Source organism: Cryptomeria japonica, chromosome 5, assembly GCF_030272615.1.
Source record: "Cryptomeria japonica chromosome 5, Sugi_1.0, whole genome shotgun sequence".
In the NCBI taxonomy this organism is placed as follows: domain Eukaryota; kingdom Viridiplantae; phylum Streptophyta; class Pinopsida; order Cupressales; family Cupressaceae; genus Cryptomeria; species Cryptomeria japonica.
In genome coordinates this window covers 208,390,449-208,408,166 of record NC_081409.1, presented here as the reverse complement: position 1 = coordinate 208,408,166, position 17,718 = coordinate 208,390,449, and the positions used below count along the sequence as shown (strand labels likewise).

General features: G+C 35.6%; 1 protein-coding gene across 2 annotated transcripts; it reads left to right on the top strand.

Moving 5' to 3' along the window:
• The first annotated feature begins 7,999 nt into the window (after positions 1 to 7,999).
• On the top strand, positions 8,000 to 14,867 carry LOC131055474 (uncharacterized). 2 transcript variants are annotated; one of them, XM_057989958.2, is made up of 4 exons: positions 8,000 to 8,710; positions 13,425 to 13,580; positions 13,878 to 14,238; positions 14,607 to 14,867. In XM_057989958.2, the coding sequence occupies exons 1-4, from the start codon at positions 8,165 to 8,167 to the stop codon at positions 14,609 to 14,611; spliced, it is 1,068 nt and encodes a 355-aa protein (XP_057845941.1). In that variant the 5' UTR covers positions 8,000 to 8,164; the 3' UTR covers positions 14,612 to 14,867. The 2 variants fall into 2 exon arrangements, with proteins under 2 accessions (XP_057845941.1, XP_057845940.1); XM_057989957.2 differs by lacking the exon at positions 14,607 to 14,867 and having other exon boundaries at positions 13,878 to 14,501.
• Positions 14,868 to 17,718: the final 2,851 nt, after the last annotated feature.

Sequence of the window (17,718 nt, the reverse complement as noted above, 5' to 3'; positions counted from 1 at the left end):
CCTAGAAGCATTATTTTCCGAATTGCAAACTTAAAGACCCGATGTCCAACAAGAGACCGGGCCCAAAATGGGGCCAAGGACTAGGGCACTAGGCACCATGGTCCTGAAGGACCAGGGCGCTGGGCACCATGGTCCTGAGGGACTAGGGCGCTAGGCGCCATGGTCCTGAAGGGCCAGGGCGCTGGGCGCCATGGTCCCACCTCCCGGGACAGCAGGGTGCAAGGAGGATCAGGCCAAGGTGCAGAAATATGCAGTTTTTGATGTCGCAAACAGGTTTCGAGGTCTCCATTCAGGTTCAACGTTGCACCGCCATCGTGAAGACCCAAATGCAGTCAAAATTGCAAGTGTCACAATTTTAGGACGCTACACATATGGTTCTGAAATGTATCACACAGATTTGAGACTCAAACATGTATAAATAAACAATAAACATCTCTGTAATTGTATCAATAAACACATTATGGTTTTTTTTTATTATGCTATTTTAAATCTGGAAATAGAAAGTTGAAAAATACAATTACAAATCAATATTAAATTCTAATTGCAAAAAGTAATATTCTTTTGTAATATGAATGATGAGATACAATAATAAGATTAATAAATACCAATCTCTTATAGTTGCCATTCATCCTCATCAAATTCAGTGCTTTCTTGATTTTGATTCTCGTCTGTGGTTTCTTCACTCCGAGTCTGAGTCTGCATATCTTCGCCGCACTGCATCTCAACGCTACCATTAGGTCCAGTAGTCCCACTGACACTTTGGTTTGAAGTGTTGCCCAAACCTCTTCTTTCACATTTGGACCTCCAGATTTGCAGTGCCCTATCGTAAGGAAAAGTGTGGACATCATACCTAGATGTATAGAGCCACAAGCAATTTTCCAAATTTTGGTCTAGTTTGTTTCTTAGCTTTGATTTTAGGAACCCCAAAGCACTGAAAACTCTCTCATCTTCCACCGAACCCAATATCATGGTAAGACATAAATCAACAAGCTTCACATATTCTGTCATTGAATCACGCAAGGATGGGTTCTCAGCTATATATTTCCAAAGCCTTGTTATTGATCCCTCTTTGCGAGGGTTCTCCATTATGGCATATTGTTGTTTCATAGTGTATGCAAAACGAGATGATTTCTCTCGAAGATGAGTTTCGTCTAATATTCCATTTATAGTTACTCCATTAAATTCTCTGGATATGCAACATTGTTTTATTAAAGTCAGTAGCTTACTTCGAAAATCAGATGCACTATTGAGACTCCAATAACGAGGAAACACAATAGACATGGCTTCGAGTAGGTTGTCAGGAGGGAATCTGCTTCTAATTTGTGAGGAAAGATCATATGCAATTTTCTTCACAGAAGTAGTTACAGTCTCAACAATCTTGTCGAAATCTTCCTTTGTAACTTTTGCTAGTTTCTTCCTGGGGCGTTTTCCTGGTTCCTCGGGGTCGATCGTGGCATAGAAGTGCATTGGTATCTCAACTCCTCGTACATTGGCACATACCTCCCTGTCTGCACCGATTTGTAAAAGGTTATCAGGATTGTTCAAATCTGTGAGTGTCTGCCACTTAATAAATTTTTCATCAGATAGTGTTGGTTGATTTCGATAGAGATTGACGAGGGTCATGCATGTCATCTTACGTAGTGTAGCATATTCTGCAATATATAGAGCTCTTTTTTGGGTAGCCTTCATAATATTCCTCATTTCCTCTAGCATGGGCAGAAGAGCTGCTAAAGTTAAGAGTGTCTCTAAATTACTTAACCTGCCAAGAAGTCCAGGAAATTTCGGTTGATCTGATTCGTCGCGAGTTGTGTGAAATAGTCCAATCAAGGATGGATATTCTGAAAACACTCGATGCGTTGGACCATCCAAAGAGATACATCTAATATCATTATCCTTGAGAAGCTTGTTCCCATCAGTTAATCCATTAGCAAAGTGTTGAAATTCCATAAATCATTTGGGACTTCGACAAAAGTGTGAGTAGAGCTCTCTAATTAAAATTTCAATTTTTTTAACCGAAGCAAACTTGCTCACAATTCCAAAAGCTAGATTCATTCTATGAGCCATGCAGTGAATTGCAGTAATGTACGGTGCAAATGAAGTTTCAATCTTTGTACAAAGACCATTCCTGTGACCTTGCATTACCGAAGCTCCATCTGCTCCAACACAAACCAATTTTTTGGCTATCGTCATGTCATCCATACCTCCATATTCAATTAAACTTCTCTTTACTAGTTGAAATAAATTTTCCGTTGTCGCACTCTCCTTCATTTTAGCAACAAATAGTAGATGAGGTTGGCGGGTATGATTCTCTACAGTATAAATATGCATGCATACCCATGAAGTATTGTCTACTACCATAACTTCGTCTAAAGAAAATGCAATGAAGTTTGACTCTCTTATTTTTTCCTGTACATCTTCTTTTTCAACCTTAGCAAGACAACTTGCCCATTCCCATCCACTGTTTACTGACCAGTGTCTATTAGGATAGTTAGGAACTTTCAAAAGTGTAATAAACCACTAATTGATGGGAAATCTGTCATAGCACGCCCTCCGCTCAAAATATGAAAAACAACACTTAATTGAACAACTTTTCCCAGTTGTTCTATTTGCATTGCTTTTCCAAAAATAGCTTCAATAGAACCTATAACTTCAGCAGGCTTCGTCTGTAATTTCTCATGAAAATAATACCCTTCGACATTCCTCACATGCTTACATTCATTGTTTGTTTTCCATCTTATCACTGATTTTTCAACCCTGTCTATCATTTGTGTTTCATAAACTTTACCCATATGCTTTTCTATGGTGTCAAATTTTAGCTGCAACCTAATTTCCTTGTTATGTTTCCAAGTGCAAATCTTACACCTGCATTCTATTGGAGGCTCGCCTTCAATTGGATTCTCGACTGGTTCAATGAATGGATACTTTGATGCCCAATTAATTTGAAAATTCCTCACTGACATATCCCACTCCCGATCCTTTTTTGATTGTGGTTCACCCTTTTTTGATATGCCTTTTCTTTTCCCCTTTCGTGCATTATCATCAATGGCATTATCACCCAAGTTGATTATATCATTCCGGCGAACTTGGGTATCTACCAGATAATCTTCTACAAGATCATCCTGATATGAGATATCAGGTTCGCCGTTGTCTTCAACATGCTATGCAGGTGGTGAATTTTGTACTTGTACTTGTGATGATGTACCTTCCTGATTTTCTCCAGTACCACAATCTTTTCCAATGCCAAAGTACGAAGACAACGTTCTGCTTTTTGTTGGCCTCTCCTGGCCTTCCCCACATTCAAGTTTCCTACCCCTCTTCCTGTTCGACATCTCCAACGAAATAAAGGCTGCCAAAAAAATATCAATTTGTTGAAAAAGTAATAATAGACTATAATGTATAATATATCACTTCAAAAATATGATCGCTCACCTTTAGGCTTTAGGTCACTAGCAGTCGCCAATACAGTCAACACCAATGATTTTCCTTGGTCTGAAACTTCACTATTGATTAGAATTCAGAGCCTAGAACCCACCAGATTGTGTTGAGATAGATTTGATCTTTGCATGTATTTATACCAATCCTTATATGGCGAATTTTGCGGGAATTTTATATGGTATACAAATATTTGGCGAATCTTGCGTAACTATAACACGACTTATGTAATTTTTGAGGTGATTATAGGTCGTCCAAATACGACTTATGTAATTTTCGAGGTGATTATAGGTCGTCCAAATAATAGGCGAATACAATATAGCTGGCGAAAGTTGGGGTGAATGGAGACACGCGTCAGCAAGATGTCGGGCGAATTGGGTCCCCCTGGCTAACAAATCTTCACATGCCTATAGGCGAATTAAGGTCATCTATTAAGGCAACCTCAGAGAGTGTAGGTGAAACAATTAAATTTACCGTGTATCCACCATATATTGTATTGGCAAAATCATCGCATAGAAACATTTAATTGCATAAAACATATGGCAATCGGGCCGTGACTTTGAGGGAAATTGATAATGTTTTGGTGACATGGCCACCCCTAGACGGTACAAAATATTCACCATTTCCGACATGGCCGACGTGAAAAATTCGCCATTGGCGAATATTCGCCACTAAAGTAAACTCTGACTACTTGATGATTATGAAAGTTAACTTAGGTCCTCTTTACCAAAACCATGTGACAAATGTTTTCTTATACCATGAGGGCCAATTATTTGTGGTGATTTTAGGAGAATAGATTAAAATAATTACATAATGACAAATGATATAATCTTGTATGAATTTGGGTTTATTCTCATATCCTTTAACTATCTCATTTACATTCATGCACGCCATTTATTGATACTTCATCCATTTTTGCATACATTCTTATAAATACTATGTTTATTGTATTCTCCATGATTAGACATTTATTCTTGCATATATTTCATTTCTTTGTTATCCTAGATCATTTTTATGGTCATAGGCGTGATGCCAAGTCCATGAACTCAACTCATGAATTTCTAAATTCAAATTAAAAATTTATCAACTCGTGTTATTTCATTAGAGCTATTGCAAGTGTAACAAACACATGTTTGATTGTGTAGCGTCGTAAATTGTACACCCCTAATTAGGGTTGATGCTTAAGTTAGCACCCACCTTAGTGTGTCCTATTGCATTTGTAAGGCTCCTTAAGACATTAATTATTAGTTTAATTAAATCTAAAGTCCTCTCTCAATAATTCACATATCATAAAATTGGGCCCTTAACCCTAGATGTGCCCTTTTTTATTTTACTTTAATTAATCCTACTAATATCCCAATTTCAATCTTCAAAGCACATGTTTGCATATCTAAACAACTTGGATTGACCTATCATGTTGGATTTGACTTTGTAATTACGATATGTTGCATCCCTAGAAATTTGGAAAAAGGTCGGTCGGACCAATATTTCCACCATATCGGTCCTGACTTTTTCTCCTTGATTTTTGGGAGCTTAATTGGGCGGTATTATAATGTTCAAATCTCGCTTTGTACGAAAATATATCAATTCTAAGTTGGCCTAAAGGTGATTTTAATTATGAAATCCCTATATAAGGCATCCTTCTCAATTAATTTTCATATCAAATCTAATCATATGCAAACATTATCATCAATTCAAGAGCAAATCTGATTCGGAGCAACAAGCTACATCAAGGCATCTTCAACTTATGTTTCAATTATGATTTCATGTGATTTATCATGTTATTGCATCAACACATGGGGGACTTATCCTAAAAGCATTGCATCACCTATTGAAGGTATAATCATTTACATTCAAGCATTTAAACCTTGCCCTCAAAAGACAAGATTTTCCATTTTAGTTCAAGTTTAATTTCTATTTCAATTAGGGTTAATTCCAAACCTGAGGTTTGACCCAAGGCAAACCCTTATCGACAACACAATTTCCCTTCTTTGGGTGTGTAGGTGGGAAAGGATAAAGGAGACAAAGACAAAGGGAACTAGCTTTTGTAGAAGTTCCAGAGACCTCTTAGGATCAGGGTGTTGCAAAGGGACTAGAGCGCTCAAGGAGGACCAAGGCACTGCAAAGGGACTAGAGCGCTCAAGGAGGACCAAGGCAATAGCATTTTGGTCCACCCAAGATCAAAACGCTTAGCACTCCGATCCCAACAATTTTTCCTAAACTTTCAGGTTCAGGCTCTAATCCTCTTCTCTTGCTCGGATCTCAATTTATAACTCTGTTTGATTTCTGCAATATTCTATTTTCATCATTTCATTTCAATTTCTCATTGTTTGTTCAAAACCTAATTCAAACACAATTTCAACTCAAACAAGTGGGGAAATAGGACCTCAATCAACATTCAACCCTCTTATTAATAGATTTGAGGTTGGATCTATTGAATTCGTCCTCCTTTTAATGTAATGTTTGTGAAAGTTAGGCCATTTCCTAGTTTACAAAGCATAATTGTGAAACCATAATTTTCATCCATTATAGATTGATTCATTAAAATGTGTCCATATTTAAAGGCATTCAATTGAATTCATTTCACAATCTAATTAATAAGTTTACCATATATCTGTAGCTCTCCCTCTTTCTCTCTTCCTCTCTCTTCCCCCTCTTTCTCTCTCCATCTCGATCTGTCCCTCTCTACATCTTTATCTGTATATCTCAAACTCTCTATTTGTCTATCTATGTATTTCTCTCCCTCTCCCCCACTCTCTATAACTCCTTATATCTATGTATATTTATTACTCTATCTCACAATCTATATCTCTCTATCTCTTCCTTTTTATATCCCCACCTCTCCATCTTTATCTCTCCCTCTCCCTCTTTCTATCTCTTGATCTATTTCTCTCCCTCTCCCTCCACCTTGATCTCTACTGCTATCTTCCCCTCTCCCCATCTATCTCCTAGGCATGTTTTCATCTTCTTAAACCTCTATATTTATATCTCTTTGCTTCTTTATTTATATACATCCATATTTCCTCTCTCTCTCTCTCTCTCTCTCTCTCTCTCTACCCATCTTGTATATGAAAATTTGAAATTTGAATTAAAAATGAAATATGTCACACTTCATGTTGTTGAATAGTTCCTCTAAATTGATACACTTTTCAAATTGCATTAGGGATGAAAGTACTTTCACCACTACTTTCAAACAAGCACTTTTTGATTATTTAATTTAAGAGTGTTTTGTATCACTATTGATAGAAAGAATGATTGAATTATCCTGACACAAAAATTATGTAATATCTGACATTATTCTTGTACTTTTATCATACTTTCCTTCCTATTGTATAAATGCAATGGGATTGTTGGTTCCATAGGCCTTATGGATTTTTTTTGCATTCATCTCCTTCATTTTCACGTTTTAGTGTTTTGTACACTATTTAGTTGTAATATGAGGGAATTTTTAAACTTCTCTCTCTTTCAAATAGTCTCGATTTTCTCTTAAAGTAAAAGGGTGAAGTTATTTTTTCTTGTAAGTTTGCCAAACTAGTACAAAGAGGGCATCCAACAATCTAATGAATAAGTTTACCATTGATGGAAATCATTCATTCATAGGGATCAAGCAATGGTTCTTTACCATCTAATTCAAATATGGATCATTATCTTATTAGAAAACCTAGGTTTGGATGATATGATATTTCAAAGACATCAAGCAAATTAAAGTGCACAATCACACACTTACCATGAATCCTCCATGCAAACAAGTTCCACCCCTATATCTCTCCCTCTCTCTACCTCTATATCTCTTTTTATCAATTGAACTTACGTACAAAATAAATATAAACAAAAATATAACATTTTTTTTCGTAATTGACCTTACACACCTCTTTAATGCACCCATTACACACCAGTGTGCAATTGCTAGTATATAATTTGGGTGAAATGAAATAAGACTATAACATAAATTATCAAACAATTTGTAAAATAATATAATATATAATATTAATAAATATTACATACTTATATATTAGTTTTTAAAAAATTGATTTTATATTTAAAAAATACATGTTTGCCATGCCTACCAAAATACATCAATTTTTTTCCTAATTGACCTCTCACAAATCTTCCATGTACCCATTGCACACCAAGGTGCAATTGCTAGTATACAATTTGGGTGGAATGAAATAGATTATAACATACATTATCAAACAATTTGTATAATAATAAAATATTAATAAATATTACATACATATTAGTTTTTTAAAATTTAATTTTATATTTAAAAAATATATGTTACGTACTGTGCCCAATGTTCAATGCCCAATGTCCACCTGATCTAGGCCTTAGAGTCAAACTTGAGACCAATAGAAAGGAAACCCATGACTCAAACCAACTGGATTAATGTTTGTATAATAATTACATTATATATATGTTGCTAACTATACCTCTTGTTTGATAATGTTTGTTTAATAATTACTATTATATATTTTTTTATTTTTTATTTTTTATTTTTTATGATAGTATATAATCTAATATTATAAATATTATAATATAATATATTTATAACAATTTATAGATTTTATTTAGTATGTTCATTTGACGCTCGCTATGAACAATTTATACAGCTAACTTGTGAAGCCATCCATTGGGGGAAAAAGAGAAACAGGGAGGAAACACAGAGTTTGGAATTGTGTTTTGACAGAGGCGTCGTAGAATTGCGAACTGTGAAATTTGGGAGGAGGTGAACATGATAGCGATAGGATTTGAGGGCTCTGCAAACAAGATTGCAGTAGGAATTGTTAAACTAGACGGAACAATCCTTTCGAACCCGCGGCACACATACATAACTCCACCAGGGCACGGCTTCCTCCCTCGAGAAACAGCAGTACACCATCTGAAACACATTCTTCCTCTGGTTGAGGCAGCGTTAAAGGAGGCCAAAATTAATGGACATGAAATAGATTGCCTGTGCTACACCAAGGGCCCTGGCATGGGAGCGCCCCTCCAGGTGTCGGCCGTGGTAGTGAGGATGCTCTCTCAGCTCTGGAAGAAGCCCATTGTGGGGGTCAACCACTGTGTGGCACATATCGAGATGGGCAGGCTCGTTACTGGCGCCCATGATCCTGTTGTGCTCTATGTCAGCGGGGGGAATACGCAGGTCATTTCTTACAGCGAAGGCCGCTACCGGATTTTTGGAGAGACCATCGATATTGCTGTGGGGAATTGTTTGGATAGATTTGCTAGGGTTTTGAAGATCTCCAATGACCCTAACCCCGGTTACAATATTGAACAGGTAACTCTATTCTCACATGTTACTTCTTTTCTCACAGTTTTCTTCTTTTGTTGTGTGTGGTCAGAAACGTTAATTTAAATTTCACTTCACAGTTTGCTCTTAATATGCCCTCTCTCTCTCTCTCTCCCTAATTGGAAATGTAACTTAAAGGACTAGACCTTGCGTAACTACGCTAGTGGCCAAGAAATTGAACGAAACAAGAGAACTAATTACCTACCAACATGAAATCGAATGAAGCAAAGAACCAAAAATCTTCAACTCTAAAAAACAGTTTGTATGTAATGGGAATGAGAATGGTGCTAGAAATGGGTGTCAGAGGCTGCAAACAATACTCAAGTGGAGAACAAACAGGAATTGGGTTGACCAAAAGATAGTGGGGGATAATCAGGTTTTTATATAGAATACTGTTTATCAGTGTTCCATGGGCGTTGGGGACGGGGGCAAGGGGATGCGGGGACGTGTTTTTGGGACAGGGATCAAGGGCCTAAGTTTGGGGACAGCGGGGAATGGCAGGGTGGTGGTGCTGATATAGCTATACATATACATATAGTACTTGAAAAACTAGTTTTGAAAAGATGTATGACAGTATTACAGTATAAGAATTAAATTTCAAATGAGACTATAGGAAATTTGAAATACTAAATCTAAATACCAAGATTTTTTCAATGCTAATTGTGTTGTTATATGGAGCCTAATCAGACTCGGAGGTTAAATTTGTTAAAGTAGATTAGATTTCTTAGTAGATAGAAATAGAGGTATTTTTTAATTTGATTATATCATAAATATTGCTGAGTATTGAGAATGAGATTGATCTCAAAGGCTTGCACTAATAGATTGCTTTTCTTGCCTTTCACCGATCTATCTTGGATTATATATATATGAGTGAGGAGACATATTGATGTCTCCACCGATATGTCAATTCATTAATCATTGCAAACATAATACATACCGATTCGTAATCGATAGTTTATAATCCATTAACAAATCGATTCCTAATCGGTATGTTAGAATGATGATAACACAAGCATCATTAAATCAATACACATTATCGATTATAGTAAAGATCAATGAAAGCAGTCGATACACAATATCGACTAGGTTTAGATCATGCATGATACTTAATGCAGATCGATTTAAACACAGATTTATACTGGGAAGAATAATAGTAATGATCAATGTGTGATCAGCCATTTGATCATTCAATCAAATTGATGCTTATTCATAAAATGATTATTTATTCCACATAGAATAAATCAATATAATGATTTATGATTTAATATCCATTTATAATTATGTAGGTATGTATATTAATATATGTAATAATAATAAACTCAATTATTATTATTATGTATATTGGTATACATATAACAAAATCATAAATCATTCTATTGATGTGATTATCATCCATGATTATGTTTATCTGACTGAAGCTATCATAATTAACAAAATTTTTCCTAATTCTATCGGCGCAGTTTTCCCCTATATTTTTCAACGGGGGTTTGGGGGCAGTGCCCCCAAGTTGGGGTCAAGGGGCAACGCCCCTTGCGCGCTCCCTGTCACGATACAGGGCGGGGTCGAGGGGCAGCGCCTCGCGAGGCCAAAAATACTTTTATTATTTTCTAAAGGCGTCGGGTGTTATTTTTCTATTGGCCCACGTCCAATTAGGGTTACCCCTTAACCCCCAAAAAAGCCACTTTTTAAAGTTTTTTTAATTTTAAACATTGCATATACGTGGGGGCGACGGGAGACGTCTGGGCGTCTCCCCGTCCCTTGAGAGACGTCTGCACGTCTCTTGAGGGACGAGAAGACGCCTAGACGTCTCCTTGGGAGACGTGGAGACGTCTCCTCATTTCCGGCGGCGCTTGGGTGGCGGTGGCGGGACGGCGGGGGACGTCGTGTCCCTGTCCCTCCATCCTGGAGACGTCCCTGTCTCCAAGACGTGGCCAAAAGGGGGGGGGGACGCGTCCCCGTGGAACACTGCTGTTTATACATAATTTAAATTTGTATGTATCTTCTATCCATAGAAGCAATAGTCTACAAAAAAATCGCGATTATACTTGATTAATCCTGAATCCTAGAGCCAGTCAATTTATTCTCTGAAAAAATTGTTGACCCAAATTTCAATGTTTTTTTTGCATTTAAATCACATTAAAATCATGTTAAAAATTCTCCAAAAATGGCAAAAAAAAGTGAAAAAAATCATTGTAAAAAATTTGCAATACCTTAGAAAAACTCGTGAAATTACTGAATTGCTTAGAAATAGGGTTGATCTGAGACATAATCAAAGTCAATATGGAATCAACATTGAAAAAGTTTGTTATTTTGTCCATTTTCGGGGGGCGGGGGGGGGTTCATCATTCCCCACACTTCACTTGTTCAAACCCACGAGCTCAACGACCCAATAAAGATAGAAAGCCTGCCAGCTCAATGGCCCAGTAGGGGTTTAAACCTTGGTGGCTGCCTCACCAATGGAGTGTTTCTACCACAACACTAAATGTTTGAAGACATATATAATAGATATAGATATAGATATAGATATATGATATTTAATTTATAATTGATATAATTAATTTTTTGCTCAAATAAAGACATACAATTCATTATGTGAACAATATATCCAAAGTGCAAATAAATTTGAATGACAACAAACAAGTTTACATGGTTGAAATAAAAGAGCCTCCAACACACAATCATTAAAATTTGTCTCTACCTAAAATAGTAGTTTCAAGCTAGGTATTGCCAAATCCAGTGGCTTGCTAATCTTTTATTTCAGCTAAACAAATGCCTTCTGTTGAATTCTACCCCATATAAAAGACTTACCAATATCAAGCATTGCAACTGTGGAATATGATTTGATAAGCTTTTTCAAATGTTGAACTACCCCTAGAAAAACTCCTTGTCTCAATCACAATGAAAGTCTTGGATCACTTCAAAATGGCTTCCACTTTTACTAAATTCCTAACAATAGCTGGATCTCTGTCTGATAAATTTTGATCCCAGCTACTTCATAAACTTAGCTAATCTTTGATCTCAGATTTTGACAACTATTTGGTGTATTTGGTGACTGTACTTCTAAAGAGTTAACTGAATATTTGCTTATGTAATCAGCAATATGAATATAAACTACAAAAATCTATTTTCTACAATCACGGGCTAAACTCTATTTTATTTATTCTCCATATCTCCATGTTATGGAAATGCCCTTAGTTTAAAAAAAAGTAGTTTGTGTCTATTTTTCTACAATTTTTTAAAATCCAATTTTTTACCTTTTTAAAAAAATCTTGTACTTTTGGTTTGTCGATTTTTTACCAAGCAATTTTTGTTGCTATGATATAAAGCATTGCAATTCTGGAATATGATTTGATAAGCTTTTTAAAATATTGAATTAACCCTCAAAACTCTTTGCCTCAATCACAATGAAATTCTTGGATCACTTCAAAATGGTTTCCACTTTTACTAAATTCCTAACAGTAGCTGGATTGTTGTCTGTTAAGTTTTGATCTCAGTTACTTCATAGACTTAGCTAATATTTGATCTCAGACTTGGACAACTATTTGGTGTATTTGGTGACTGCCCTCTTAAAAAGTTAATTGAATATTTGCCTCTGTAATCAGCAATATGAATATAAACAACAGAAAAATATTTTCTACAATTCATGGGTTAAACTCTATTTTATTTGCTCTTTATATCTCTATGCTATGGAAATACCCTTAATTTAAAAAAAAATTAGTTCTTGTCTCTTCTATACAATTTTTTGTGTTTTTTAAAATCTGATTTTTTTCTCAAATTTTTCAAAAAATCTTATACTTTTGATTTGTCGATTTTTTCCCAAACGATTTTTGCTACAATGCTTCAATCTGTAGAACATCATTTATATATCATCATATAACCAATGTTACATGATGTATCACATTGTTTATTTATGTATAAAAACATACACACATTCACAACTCTATTCCTTAATGTTGGCGAATGTGTTGTTAAAGTTTATTATGGATTTTACGTTGGATGTATTTGTATCACCAACATCTTTTGACTGCTGTGGTGGCTGCTGTGTCGAGGTTATATGTGTAATCCATGGGTCTTGAATAATGGTGTACTTTATGTCTTGGACTGTGACTTGTAAGTTGTAACATTTCAATTGTGATATTCTCTCTTTTTGTGCTTCATGTTATGTTAATTCTGATGCAGTAGTTTCACTTGGTTTGAAAGTTGGATTTTTATATCTTGCTATTATGATACAATCTCTCGACTGCTTTGTTGGCTGTGTTTGTATTATCTGGGTAATGCATAGGAGTTGAATAATCGTACTGTATTGGATTATGATTTGATAACATCCTAATTTTATTCTGTGCCGTTTTTGGATTTATATGTATTTCTAATGCCTTTTATTGCCATGTTGGCTGTGTTTATATTATCCGTGTAATGCATGGGGGCTGATTAGTGGCTCTATCTTGGACTGACTAAAGAAACCTACCATTTTTCATGTTCACTTTTTTCATTTCATAATATGTTGATTTCATGTACTGAATTTACTTCAAAGTTTTATCATTTGTGATTTTATTCAAAGGCCATTTTTTTATATATTTTATTTTTAAAAAAATTCCATGATCATTCATACTGTCTATATAGATAAAGCTGAGACCCACAAATATGATGGTATCTGGAAATGGAAAAGAACTTATTAAGACTGTTTACTTGTTGCATGCATCAGCTAGCAAAGAAAGGTAACCAGTTTGTTGAACTGCCATATGCTGTAAAAGGCATGGATGTGTCCTTCAGTGGCGTACTCAGTTATATTGAGGCTACTGCTGCACAAAAGCTTGAAAGTGAGGAGTGTACACCTGCAGATTTGTGTTTCTCTCTACAGGTTTGACAACCTATTATGTAATTTTTGGCCTTTTAACTGTAATAAAGTTGTGAATTTGATTTTTATGGATACTACCAATTACTTTATTTTACCTCCGAAGTGCCCCAAGTTCCAGATTTGTGTTTTGCTAGATCTCTAATATGAATCTCCATAATTAAAGTTCCTAGCTAATTTTCTAAATTGAAAATACTGCTCTAAGCATCGATGTTTTTAGTTGTAATTTATTTATACTCTGATAACCTTCTAACTGTCCTTGTTTTTGTATGGCACCAATTATATGTATATTATGGTACACAGGAGACTGTGTTTGCAATGTTGGTTGAAATTACAGAAAGGGCTATGGCACATTGCGACAAGAAAGATGTTCTTATTGTCGGTGGGGTTGGATGTAATGAGAGGCTTCAAGAAATGATGCGAATAATGTGTTCAGAGAGGGGAGGCAGACTTTATGCAACTGATGAGCGGTATTGCATTGATAATGGAGCAATGATTGCTTATACAGGCTTACTTGCTTTTGCTCATGGAATGAATACAGCAATGGAAGAATCAACGTTTACACAAAGATACAGGACAGATGAAGTTTATGCGTTATGGAGGGAGAAGCCTTTCCCAGTGTTGAAGAATATTGAGGACAAGGAATGCCCCATATCAACTACAGGTGAATGTATCTAAGCTAGTGACTGTCAGAATTATTTTAGTACAAATATTATACAGAGAATTTAAAGGACAGTTTTGTAAATCAAATTTTCTTGTCAAAAGAAAGGCCTCGTTTGTCTTCTTTCTGTAATATTCTCTCTGGATGCATGAGAGTCTTATTGAAAACTTAACTAATGCATTAGAAAAGTGTAATAGTAATTCTTATGGAAAATATTGCAATTTTTGTTCACAGGAAGCATAATATAAATTGAACAGTTTCTGTAAGTAGGATGTTGAAGAAAAAGAGCATTTGAGGAGTCTGCTGGATACTAAATACATTAATTTAGACTAGTTTTCTCAGTTCGGCTGATTATTGGCTTTTGGATGCAGGCTAGTTACATGGGGGTGTTTGGTGATTTTAGACGAAGTACTATCATAGAAACAAGGAGGATGTGAAATAGAAGACATACACAGCCGATCTTTATACTAAGTCTTGGAATGGCATGAAAATCAAACTTCTAGGTTGACCTAATTTTCTTTTGTCCATGTTAACACAAAGTTGAAGATTATTTTATTATATGGTGAACGGATACTTTAATACATCTTGTGGTTCTATAGCTATTTAATGTGCAATTTCATTACTTTCATTTAGTTTCTCTCTCCATCTATTGTTGATGTTTATGATTCGTTATGGCTTTTCCTCCCTCGTAATATTAGTCTGAAATAAAGAAAGTTTTAAAAACAACTAGATTGTCAGATCTGAAAAAAATAGTGGGTAGAATATCAGGTCTGTTCTTGCCAGGCATAATTTAAATCATTGTTTTGTATATAATTGCTTTGACAACTCTGGATTTTTTAAATATTTCATAAACCAATATTTTTGGTCGCTTGCAAGTCATGTTTGTGGCTGTTGATTGTTTCTATTTTGAGCACTCATATGTAGATAATGTGTTTGATGGTCTAAGCATATAGTGCAACACAGATTCTTATGTTCAGTAGTAGTAGATCTTGGACCACACAAGTAACATAGGAGAATCGTTCATGAAGGGTTGAAAACAGTTATTTTTAGATTTCCAGCACTCTTGATTTAACTATGAAACTTTATAAATTAGCATGCCATAAAACAATTGACAAGACCTTTGCAACGGTTTTTACCATTAATGAATCGATCAGTGATCACTTTATCAATGAATGTATTTGTATTGTGAGCTAGTTTTGCCACTGAAGTGATGTATGCAAGAGTTTGCACACAACTTTATAACTCACTCAAAATCTGCATGGTGAACAACAGATTGGTTGATCAAGTTTTGAATGTTCTTTGTTATTTTTGTGATAGGTACACACCTTTCCTTGGCTATGGCCACCTCCTTCCTTACACTTGTCCTAGCCACCTCCTTATCTTCACCCATTGCTAGTTGAAGAAATTTCTCAGCACTTGACATCGATTGTGCCAGGGGATTAACTATTTTGCGAGTAAATCCCCAATTTGAGTTTACAGTGGATTTGCATGTGAGGCCAGACATGTGGGAATATGATTTATCCTGGGTTTCGTGCTAATGATTTTTCTATGGAGTGCAAGGAGCAAGGATGCTGCTTGAATTTGGCCTTTTTGTGTGCTATTTTCTGCTTTTTTTGCACCTATTGTAGATGCAAGGTGTTAACATGCACTTAAGTGCCACTGCCTCTTCTTGAGCTGCATATCTCTCAGCCTTGGTGCACCTCCAAGATTTCCAGTTCCATGTATGATTTGTTGTTCCTTGTTTTTGGGTTTAATACCGCCGTTGGTATGCCATTAACCTTAATAGTTAGTGGACACTTAAGCCCATAGACAAATAGACTTAAGAATGTCATGTTTTGGGACAATGGCACTTCTCCCTATTGTTTGGTATTAGTAGTTGGGGATGTTTGCCATGTTTCTGTCTTCATTGTTGCCATTTGAAAGTTTTTTGATTCATTAATTCCATTGATCTCTCTCTATGGTTCCTAGATGGAGATGTCCTTCTGTATTCACGAACTTTTAGGGAGATGCAATGTGGTCTCAAAGCCTCATGCTTTACTTAGTGCCTACAAAGTATGAGGTGGGTGAGGTGGGGTTTAGGGCACTGTGTTCACACATCCTCTCTTACTCTTGCATTTCTTCTTTGAGTAATTACAAGTGCCCTATGTGGTTCACCCTCCTTTCTCCCATAATTTCTTAATGAAATAAATTAGATAAAAGCTAAATGCAAATTAAAAAAACGCACCATTCAAGCCCAGCTTGGGTGGGCATGATGGTTCTTGACAAATGTTTAGCTATGTTAGATAATCCCTCTATAAAAAACATCTTAGAGGATGATGATAAAACACCATTCAAGTAGAAACTCCCCCTAGAAGAGATGCAAAATGTATTTGAAAGATTGCTCATCAATTTTGATGTGTGGGAAGGTTCTACAAATGAATTGAGGATCCCAAGGCCAATTGAAAAAAGTGACAATCTAGAACCATGTGGAAAGCGTTGAACTATATGAGCGTTGAATTGTCATTGAAGAAGAATCACAAGTCATCAATAGTGTCCTCCAAGCTTACAAGAAGGGACTTGCACAACAAACTTGATGGATCTGTCAAATACTTGTCCCAACAAACTTAATATGGAAGAGAAGGGTGGCCTTGCTATCAAATCATTGGAACCCCTCAAAAAAGCAATTTAGACACTTATGATGGTGTTGGACACTCAATACATCCTTGTGACCTGAATTGATGAAGGATTTGAAGGTTAGATGATTGTATTGTATATCTCAAAAACTGTCCACACCAAGTACTTTATTATGAACAATAAAATTTGCTAGTGTTGGAAGACTTTAGCCTTAGATTGTTGACAAGAAGATAAAGATATAAACCTTCAATATAAGGAGTCAATGGAGTCCAATAATAAGTCTTCGTAGGAGGGAATAGAACATCAAGTGAAGTCTTGATGTCATTAGAATGTTTATGACTTCCATCATAGAATCATCAAGAGGTACAAGACAATCTATAAAATAATCATTTGAGAATTAAGGTTAATTAGGATCTCCATGATCTCCCAAATTTTGGTCCAAAGAATGCAACAACACTCAATATATGAGCTGACATATATATTGTCATCATCAATGCTAGAACAAATCACTTTTAGGATACAATCCTTCTCTTTTTCCCATATTTGTTTTTGTTGAGTGCCTATATCAAGAACGAGTCCATGGAGTTTGGGTAAAAGATGAAACCACTTGAAATGCTTTAGTATTCTATCTCGCCAAGACAAAGAATTCCATTTTAAGGTGATAATAGAAGACTGAATTGAAAAGTCCATTTTTAATTATTATTGACTCAAATAAATGACAGAGACCAAACTAACAAAACCAATATACAATATCTTAAAAATCTCTCAATCAAGAGATTCCTTGGCAAAATATCATTGTGGTATTTTATATTTAGTGATTTAATAGGTTTTAACTTGCCAAATATGCAATAGCGTACTTGATCAAGTGAT